This window comes from Saccoglossus kowalevskii, chromosome 13, assembly GCF_978046115.1.
Source record: "Saccoglossus kowalevskii chromosome 13, keSacKowa6.1, whole genome shotgun sequence".
Classification (NCBI taxonomy): domain Eukaryota; kingdom Metazoa; phylum Hemichordata; class Enteropneusta; family Harrimaniidae; genus Saccoglossus; species Saccoglossus kowalevskii.
The window spans coordinates 31,243,820-31,254,796 of NC_140653.1; the positions used below are offsets into that span (position 1 = coordinate 31,243,820).

Below are 10,977 nucleotides of genomic sequence, written 5' to 3' on the forward strand. Positions count from 1 at the left end.
CGAATGAACCTAAAAGATCTAATGGAAATTTGTCTTTATTACCGGTATTTATGATTTAGTAAAATAGTAAATTTACAATAAATAGTTAGATAAAACCTCACTTCCATGCAGCTACAGATGAGAGAAGATTACAAATCTCTGTATGCTGACAACAATCATATTACATAAGCACCACCAACAGTATACAAGAGTAATTGATAAACTGGGTAATCAACTGCAAGTAATGTTGCATAGTATGTACATTGCAATTGTGAATATCAGTTTTGATAACCACATGAAAGCAAAAAACAGAATGTAATAAAGTTTTACAAAATAGGTAGAAATAGGTAAAAATGCAGCAATGCCTCCAGTGGAGGGCTCTGTTTTATAAATATTTGTCTGGTGTATTGCACCAATTTAAAAGATCATGCAAAAACATTGATACACAGTATTATTATACATCTTCTTAATCCAGACACACTGTGTATGAAGCTCCAAACAGTGCCTTGGTGGTGACAATTAGTGACACTTTCCTGCGAGGAACCTTGTTCTGAAATATGTACACTATCTTGGTAATATCACATAACTGTTTCTTACTTGGAAATACCAGTTGTAAGGCGAGATGCAGAAGCCCCAAAATTACTGCAATTGTAGAAATATACCTTATATAATTTATGGAAATAGTATTTATTAAAATGAATCAGAGTTATCAAAATTTCAGAAATCCTTCCCCCCATCCAAGAGTAATACAGATATAGATATATACATTATAAAGAAAAACTCTAATACCTATAATATAAATATTATTGTAATAATCAAAATATATACAGATTATTGGCAGTCATAACTTCCATATTTATTAACTTACAATTATTTTGGAGTAAAAGAAAGTTCATTTTGTCTGTTTTAATTAAGCTTTGTACGTTGACAACAATGCGTAATACAAAAATTTAAGATAACTTGCAAGATATTCGAACTGCTAAATATGAGTGAAATTTTTTTTTCAAACTGTAACAGAATTGTAGATTTAGATAACTTCAGGCAAGATATTATTTGTTGATAAGAAACTGTCTGAAAATAGGCAAAAATGGGATATTTTGGAACTATTGCCATAAAAAATAAATAGTATTTCTCAATAATTCAGGACTGTTAGCACGATAACTACACGTACATAGAAATTTTTATCATTTTGAGATATGACAAAACTCTATTGCCATAGAAACCAATGGTAAATTTTTCATAGGTTATTTGCAAAAAGTTCTTTGATGACCATATATTTTTATTACAATTTTGTGAGCAACAGCCTAAAAAAAAATCTTGCAATAAGTTTTAAAGGTAGCTAACTACTTTAACGCAATTTTATTACTCTTAATTTTTTTTTTTTTTGATGGAATTCAGGTTTGAGGGTTCGTTTGAAACTTTTTGAATACCAACGTCTACTTTTGACACCTTTCTAAAAATAAACCTGTATAACTACAGCAACACTTTTACAGGAATGATGTCTGAAGTATAGAAAAATATGTACAAATGTATAAAATATGACAATGTACAAAAATGTATTTAGTTGCCAGCAGATGACACTGATTGTTGGGATCCAGTTTCTGTGTCACTATTCACTAATGTCTTCAAACGGAACAGATGCTGCATGGCCCTGTAAAAATGAAAGAAAACAAACTACAGTTGGTAACCATGCACACCAGAATTTTACATGTGGTCATTGTATTCATCTTGAGTTATAATACAGTATTTTCTCTATTAATAACACATACAATTATTGAAATAACAGCCTGAGTGTTTCTATGGTCAAAATATTTTAATGCAATTTTTTGTCCGTATCTGATTCTAACAGAGCAAATACTGTTATTCATTCATTAAGATCATGTGCTTTATTTATTACACCATAAACTGACATGAGGTGACAGTTGGAATATACTAAAGCATTACGACTAGTTAGTTACATACTTCAAAGATATTAGAATTTTATACTTTAGACATGTACATTTATCTTATGATTTTGAGACTTCAAATGGAATCTTCATCACATATCACATTCATTCACATAACCTCATCTTATAAATTCTTGATACAACACACAAAATTGCAAAAATACAATATTTCACAGCAAGAGAAATTTGTTCTGTCAAATTAATAATCCAAACAATAATTTTATTATTTGGCATACCTTTGTAAAGACTGCCCTCCAGCTTCAGACTCAAAATCCAGTTTCTGAACAGTCGGAGAAGAACTTGTTGAAGACTGAGAGAGAAGAAGAAACAGAATAGTATCATATAATTAGTTAACTTCTACATTTGCTAAGACATCTATCCTGATTGGCTGCAAAGCAGATGTACAACAGCCAATCATATGCAATCTATGTTTCTCACTACTCACACAAAAATTGCTCCATCTTATGTTGATGCGGAATTACTTTAACATTACTATAATGAGCGTAAACAAATCGGTATTTCTTCTATAACAAATACATACACATTGTGAAATTGTAATGAGCTACCCTTTAGGAACAATTCTGGAATCTAAATTTACTATTAGAAAGTGAAAGAATTCCTGTTTCCAGGGTAGTTTTCTAGGCAATGTTTTCAGCAGGAAATACTGAGAAAAAGAACCGATATTTTGAAAACATAAGAATTTCCAATAATAGGTATTAGCAGAGGTATATTACTTGGGGTTTGTAACTACGGTGACATGATACCAAGATCCCGTCACAATCTCGCTCTCGCATAAGCGTTCCAACTCAGAAAAATGCGAATACGCATGCCCAAGGTAACTAGGATATTGGGATGTCCAGGTGGATCAAAATAGCTGCCCACGATATGACGGATTACGAGAACTATATTTTCTGTACATTTTCAATGTATTACATTTTTCACTATGACAGTGAGAAGAAAAGTTTTTATTTTTTCATTACAAACCTTGAACATTGATATGCGTCATGTCAGAAGGTCGTAGCCCCAGTCTCGCTATCTACGAGAAGAGACTTGAATGGGATGTTGACATGATGTCACCATACAGTACTATGCGAGTTGCAAACCCCAAGTAATGTACCTCTGGTATTAGTCAATGTGTACATGTGCAGCTTACATGCGATTGCATTGCCTGTGCCTCTAGTAGTTCAACTTACTGTTGATTGGTTGTCTTTGTTTTCTTCAGCTGCTACTTTCTGCATAGTAAATAACATTGTCTTCAAAGCTTCTACAGGGCCTGGCTGCTCACCACCAGTCAGTCGAGGACTATCATCATCACTCCTACCTCTCATCTATATCAAGAAATCAACATCAGTATAAATGTGGAAACTACGACAAAGAACATAACTATATTGTACTCAGTAATGTTCCCTTCTGGCAAAACAAGTTTTGCATTTGTTATTTCTTCTTTAAAGCAAAAATTTGGAAAATTATATGCATTTTGCAGATTAGTACAGAATTGATATCTACTGTTATGTACTAGTAAGTGAATTCATAGAAGGATATCCAAACCACGTGATTAGTCAATTGTGACATTAATTTATTTTGAATATTCAAAGTTGAGAATGGATTTTAAAGAAATTTGATGTGACATCATGATTGTTGACAGAGATAATCAAAGTGCACATGGTATTTCAATTTATAAAACTGATAAATTAAAACAATTTTGTTTCATAAAATTTGAGATTTCTTTAGAATAGAAATTATCTGCATAAAAAACATGTATTGGGTATACCATTGCAGTGAAAACATATTTCATATTTGAGACTAAACAAAAAGAATATCTGAATATTGGCAATACAGGAGAGGATTGCATCTAGAGTTGAAACAAACAATAGTATCGAATTATTATGTATACCTGAATTAACTGATGATGTCGATGAACTCATGTAATCTTCAATAATGCATTTAACAATCGATAATGTATGAAGAGTATCAGCGAAAAGACCATCATTTGAAGACTCCCCCTCCGAGTTGGTTGAGTCAGCTGAAGACTCAAGACATTCTTGAATAAAACTTTTAATGATATTTTTCTTATTTTTCATGATCTTGTGTGACCACATCCTGCTAATAGCAGCTGCGGATGTCCACTTCTTTTTGGAATTCCTCTGTGTACCACATCGTGCAGACTCTCCAAGTAGGTCATATTGAATCCCTTTTCTAGGTGCATGGCATTCTGACATGTGTAATCCATGTAACACTCTATGTTGTGGTATGGGTGTACTAGCAGCAATAGGTGAGTAAGAATCACAACTCACCTCTTTATTAGACTGCAGACAATCCTCCAAGAATTTATCAATGATGGTGGGGTTCTCTGACGCACGTGATGACCTCTCACCTACATGTCTAGGTGGTTTACTGAAAAAAATACAAAAAAATAATATTTAGACATAAACCACAGCTTGCTAGGCAAGATATTGGAAAGAAATGTTCAGAATGTTTTAGACACTTCTGATTACTAGTATCCACTACAGCTCAGATTGATACTAAATTCAATCAGTAATCACTTGAGTCAGCTGATGTCAAAAAGAGAAAAAAATACCTAATAAACATAAAAAATTACCAGCTTAAGACCACATGGTTATTATTTTTTTTTTAATCAAGGAATGACATAACATATAAGCCGGGTTTATATAATGTGATACATTGACTCAGGGTATGCATATAATGGCATCACCAACGATTGAAGCTATCACCAAAGATTGAAGCTATCACCAAAGATTGAAGCTATCACCATAGAGTGACGCTATCACCAAAGATTGAAGCTATCACCAAAGATTGAAGCTATCACCAAAGATTGAAGCTATCACCAAAGATTGAAGCTATCACCATAGAGTGACGCTATCACCAAAGATTGAAGCTATCACCAAAGATTGAAGCTATGACCAAAGATTGAAGCTATCGCCATAGAGTGACGCTATCACCAAAGATTGAAGCTATCACCAAAGATTGACGCTATCACCAAAGATTGAAGCTATCACCAAAGATTGAAGCTATCACCAAAGATTGAAGCTATCACCAAAAATTGAAGCTATCACCAAAGACTGGAGCTATCTCCAAAGATTGAAGCTACCACCAAAGATTGAAACTCAAAGGCTGAAGCTATCACCAAAGATTGAAGCTACCACCAAAGATTGAAACTATCACCAAAGACTGAAGCCATCTCCTAAGATGGAAGCTATCACCAAAAACTGAAGCTATCACCAAAGATTGAAGCTACCACCAAAGGCTGAAGCTATCACCAAAGATTGAAGCTATCACCAAAGATTGAAGCTATCACCATAGAGTGACGCTATCACCAAAGATTGAAGCTATCACCAAAGATTGACGCTATTACCAAAGATTGAAGCTATCACCAAAGATTGAAGCTATCACCAAAAATTGAAGCTATCACCAAAGACTGAAGCTATCACCAAAGATTGAAGCTACCACCAAAGATTGAAACTCAAAGGCTGAAGCTATCACCAAAGATTGAAGCTACCACCAAAGATTGAAACTATCACCAAAGACTGAAGCCATCTCCTAAGATGGAAGCTATCACCAAAAACTGAAGCTATCACCAAAGATTGAAGCTACCACCAAAGGCTGAAGCTATCAACAAAGATTGAAGCTACCACCAAAGATTGAAACTATCACCAAAGACTGAAGCCATCTCCTAAGATGGAAGCTATCACCAAAAACTGAAGCTATCGCCAAAGATTGAAGCTACCACCAAAGATTGAATCTATCACCAAAGATTGAAGCTACCACCAAAGATTGAAGCTACCACCAAAGACTGAAGCCATCTCCTAAAATGGAAGCTATCACCAAAGACTGAAACTCAAAGGCTGAAGCTATCACCAAAGATTGATGCTCAAAGACTGAAGCTATCACCAAAGATTGAAGCTCAAAGGCTGAAGCTATCACCAAAGATTGATGCTCAAAGGCTGAAGCTATCACCAAAGATTGATGCTCAAAGACTGAAGCTATCACCAAAGATTGATGCTCAAAGGCTGAAGCTATCACCAAAGATTGATGCTCAAAAACTGAAGCTATCACCAAAGATTGAAGCTCAAAGATTGAAGCTATCACCAAAGACTGAAGCTATCACCAAAGATTGAAGCTATCACCAAAGATGGAAGCTATCACCAAAGATTGAAGCTCAAAGATTGAAGCTATCACCAAAGACTGAAGCTATCACCAAAGATTGAAGCTATCACCAAAGATGGAAGCTATCACCAAAGATTGAAGCTCAAAGATTGAAGCTATCACCAAAGACTGAAGCTATCACCAAAGATTGAAGCTATCACCAAAGATGGAAGCTATCACCAAAGATTGAAGCTCAAAGACTGAAGCTATCATCAAAGATTGAAGCTCAAAGACCTAAGACTAAGATTGAAGTTATCAAGGATTGAATTAAATAAATATCACAACAAATTAGAGCTACTTACAGACAAGGTAGATTCTTTTCCCATGACCTATCACCATCTAATACATCCTCCGTCAATGGACTTGTTGTCAGATCTTTTGATTTGAACTTCAACTGAGGTACAGGAGTATGCAAGACTTGTTCTGCCTTTGCCAGAATAGCATGCACTACAGGATCTACAAAAAGAAATTTACAAAACATCAAAATATTCTTACGAAATTGACTTTCAGATTATATAGCAATGACATTTACAGGTTTCCTCCACTACTTTTGAAGCTTTTCTCTCTGCCCCAGTGAGAATGATTTCACCTTCTATCAGATGATTCCATATCCACACAATGATGTAGATAAACACTGAAAAGAAAATCATGACCAGGTTTTTTTCTAGAAAAACATTTTAAGAGGGAGAACAATTTTGTTACCATTGTTATAACTGATCATAATCTACTGACTGTTCCAGGTTCGGTAAGAGGGTGCAAGCATGGGTTATGAGGGTGCTGCGACCCTGTCATGAAACACCCCTGATGACTGACATGGAAGAAAGCAGTGGGCTCTGTAACAAGGTCGAACGTTGTAGGGATCTTGAGTCAAATTGGGATTCCATATTTCAAGTTGGCTCTGTTTATTGACTGCTGGGGAGTGAAGTTGATGATTGCATGTGACTCTGAAGTGTTGTGGCCTCTGACTATGATATAGTGTATTTTTCAAGATTACTATATCAATGTATGATCTTCTGTTACATTGACATGCCAGTTGCATCACTAATAATCTCTGTACATTTGTGATGCATCATATCCTCACACAGGGCACACAGGAAGAGATTTACGTAATTACCTTGAAGAGCTACCTGTCTTGCAGGCAAGTCACTGGATACACTTTCAGCACTGACTGCTCTTCTGTTCATATGTATTCCTGCTTTCAATGCTGTACCTCTTGGGGAAGCATTGATTAGGTCATCTGTATTGGTGGAAGTAATTTTAGAAAAAGACTGTGCACGTTTGAGATAATCATGGTTTTCACTGTTACTTCTTCTAAAATAGCTGGTGTTTTCCGTATCATGGACTGGCAAAAGTGGCCTTTTGGGAAGATTTCGTCTGGATGGTGGCAAAAAGAAACTGTCATTTGTTGAAATGTCACTGTCATCTTTGGAGTATTTAAAGTTCAATTTTCTGCCAACAGCAGCTTGAATGTACGAGTCAACTTCTTGGGATGCGTTGCTGTTTTCCTTACTGTGTTTACCCCATCGATGCAGTTCATGCTTTATACCGTTTTTCTCTGGAGTTGTCAGTATCCTTTTCTTTGCTTTCAAATCACCACTGCTATCTGAGGAGAGCGAATATGCATTCTCATTTCTGTGCGAGAGTCTGGCAGCCTTTGGTATGTGTTCAAATTCTTCAACCTGCCAATCACTAGAGTCACTCATGAGAAGATCAGCAGCAGAACCATATCGTTTCAAAAGAACACCTTCCTCGCTGAGTTTTGAATTTTTTCGATTTCTGCATCTTCGTCTTGCAATATCTAATAATTTAACACTGGATTGTGTCAAATTACTAATATCGGAAGAATCTAAATCCTGGATCCAACTAGGAGCCGGATGTCCACTATTTCCAGACAGATCCAAGTCTTGTACCCAGCTTGGAGCATGGCAAGCACTCACAGTGTCCAAATCTTGTACCCAGCTAGGAGCACAGCGTGCACTCATTGTGTCCATGTCTTGAACCCAACTTGGAGCTGGCCTTCCTCCTGAGTTGGGCGACAGGTGGGTATGCTCTAACTGTGCTGGCCTAGCTGGAGTATGGTACAATTGTTGAGCAGCTGAGCTATTTAGTCGGCTTGGTAGATCACCTAAGCTACCAGATTTGTATCTGTTCAAAGCATTCCTTTGATACTGGGTGTATGGCTTTCTAGGGTTGATAGGTGCTGATATCAGTGCTTCGGTATCTAAACTCTCAACATCAGTGATGACAGAATTACTTGTAAGAGGAGATAAATTCTCACTTGTACTGTCGTTCTGACTGTTATGAAGAAGGGTTTCAGCTGAAACATTAAAACAAACATTACTGTTATTACACACTAACATTATTTTGATATTATATAAAAGTTATCTCATGAGTGAACCTACAATATCAGATTCATTAAACAAGTGTAGTAATTGTCATTTGTTCCTCACCAAAGGCATGGATATAGTATTATCAAATTTGAAAAACAAACAAAGCATGTCCAAAATACCCCTTTTAAAAAAAATGGCTGCCAGATGGCCATCTTTGATCTGATTATGAAAAAAAATACATGTTCAAAATATAAATAAAAAATGGTTCACATCGTAAGTCTTGGAGACATAGTATTATGGCCATAAAGCAAGATGGCCACTAGTTGGCCATCTTTGGACCGATTGCAGAACAAATTGTCATGGACATGTATCCTATGTATGTAGCATATTTGAAAAAAAAAAAACTAATGAAGCATGTCCAAATACCACATTTTCAAAAAACCAAAACGGCTTCCAATTGGCCATTTTAGATCGAATTACTAAACCACAGCATGTGCCTGTGTCCCATATAAAGTACTTGAAACATGCAAAGAATGAACAGATTTGGTCCAAAGGATTCTGAAATATGGTTTTAGATGAATGGACGAACAAAGACAGAATTATAAGTCTAATAATGTAAATATTATATTTACTCTATTAGAAAAGTATTTCTAATAGAAGCCCACATACAGTAATGTATTTGCTCACAAGCACACATTAAAACCAAAAATTGCATTTATTGTATGCAGAATAATTAAAATATTCACCTAAGCCTATACGCTACAAATAGAGCAAATATGTTAGTTGTTAGTTGTGTTGAGTTTTATAGGGTGTGACTCTATTTTAAGGTTCTAGCACAGGTTCACTGCTAATGTACATTTTTCATCGGCTTAGAAAATTTGACAAAATAAAACAGGTGTAGACTAATATTAAGTGAAACTATCATTTCAACAATGTGTCCACAGCAACCATGTTTAGATATAGAAAGCAGGCGTAATTATTGACAGATCATTGTCTACTGTAAATGTTTAATTTTTTACTGCTACAGATTTTCATGATGTGTTCAAAGCAACTAAATAACAAACTCCTTGTTTGATGATCTCAAATAATATTTTCATGGCTACACAAAATATCCTTGAAAATTCATGCAAATTTGTTGGCATCTAATCAAAGTATGAAAAGAAAAAACAGAATACAATTGCAACTTACATGGATTTGATAAAAAACCTGAATTCTGATCTAAAATACTAACCCACAAGTTAAGATCCTCAAGTTCTGACCCAAATACCACTTTTGCTGTGATTTTTAGTAATGAACTCGTAAATTTTACACTATAAATTTCGCCACCAATAATAATTTCTATAATTTTAAATACTATTGAACAAAAGGGACATAATTTTACATTGCCTACATGTGTTGATCAAAGTTTTTAAAAAACAGGGTATGTGAAGGTGGCAATAGTTGTCTTTGAATTTCAAAAGGTTAAGAAGCCAGTGTGTATACATGTACATGGTTCAGCATAGAAGTCAAAGCAGCAAAAAATGAAAAAGCGTTTACCTTTATGTCTTTCCACATCTGCTCTGACTATTTCTCGATAAGACTTGTCAATGAGTTTCTTCATTTCATGCCGATGTAGCTCGGTTTTCTTCTCCCTAGCTTCCTGTTTTCGATCAAAGTTGAGCTGCAGCGTCGTTTCCAGAGACATTGAGTCATTCACGGCTCTCTGGTTCCCAAACAAATTGCCATAGCTTGTTTCAAAATTGTTTATATACGCATGCAATTCTGCAGATGCTGAGGACTGGTTATGGCTTTGGTTATTGGATTGTCTGTTGTGATGACTAGAATGCAGTGATTTTGACATATTCCTTGATGAGATTGTATTATTCCATGAAGCGTCATCCATCACTCGACTAGAATTCCAACTATCATACATGTGGGCCATTGTGAACTGTGGTTTAAAATCAAAGTTTCAGTAAGGCAGCTTAAAACTTCATTCTAGAGTATAAAATAAAATCTCAGTTTTCACTTTACTTCTCATGAAGTAGATCTGCAATACAAAAGAGAGAAATGAGGTTACTTAACCTGAAAAAAGTCAAAAATGTTTTCTCACGTGCGACAAATATGATTTGATGGAAGAAGAAACCTTACAAGTGACCAATTTCAGTTAGCGATCTTTAAGGCAGTTGAGTACTCAGCAATAGTCACACATTCTGCAACCTTATTGCTTTATGGCCAAAGTGGTGGTTCTGGACAAAAAAATAAAATATTCACAGCATTCATCCTAACAAGTTGTTTGCTTGCATAGTTAATCCAGTGACAAACACCACCATTCACAAACAGGCTTCTGTGTATATTCAATTGATCCATATGCAAACAGAAAGGGTGTCAAGTATGTTTTCACTCAGTACCAAACTGAATGTGTAACTGACAACCAGCGAATAGTAATTGCAAAAGAAATGACTGTACATGAATATTTTAAATCCCTGCAGTTTACGCACTTAATTAACTGAAATACAGATAATAATGGATAATAAATTAAATCATATCTTGATAATCAATAATTAGAACAGCTTTGGCAC

At 35.2% G+C, this 10,977-nt stretch overlaps 1 protein-coding gene across 1 annotated transcript; it reads right to left on the reverse strand.

Moving 5' to 3' along the window:
- Positions 1–17: 17 nt before the first annotated feature.
- Positions 18–10,599, reverse strand: LOC102800827 (uncharacterized). Its single transcript, XM_085507214.1, has 8 exons — positions 10,547–10,599; positions 9,956–10,445; positions 7,204–8,406; positions 6,392–6,545; positions 4,220–4,319; positions 3,119–3,253; positions 2,162–2,235; positions 18–1,630 (listed from the first exon to the last, which is right to left on the reverse strand). Exons 2-8 carry the CDS (start codon positions 10,338–10,340, stop codon positions 1,540–1,542), a joined length of 2,142 nt encoding a protein of 713 aa, XP_085363340.1. The 5' UTR covers positions 10,341–10,445; positions 10,547–10,599; the 3' UTR covers positions 18–1,539.
- Between the last annotated feature and the right edge of the window lie 378 nt (positions 10,600–10,977).

What these genes read in the sequence shown, in the direction of transcription:
- LOC102800827 (XM_085507214.1), bottom strand. Translation starts at nt 10,340, where the DNA reads ATGGCCCACATGTATGATAGTTGGAATTCTAGTCGAGTGATGGATGAC. An exon ending in AGATGTGGAAAGACATAAAG is followed by an intron (nt 8,407 to 9,955) that starts GTAAACGCTTTT and finishes TTAATGTTTCAG; the next exon opens with CTGAAACCCTTCTTCATAAC. An exon ending in ACAAAGACAACCAATCAACA is followed by an intron (nt 2,236 to 3,118) that starts GTAAGTTGAACT and finishes CTTCTCTCTCAG; the next exon opens with TCTTCAACAAGTTCTTCTCC.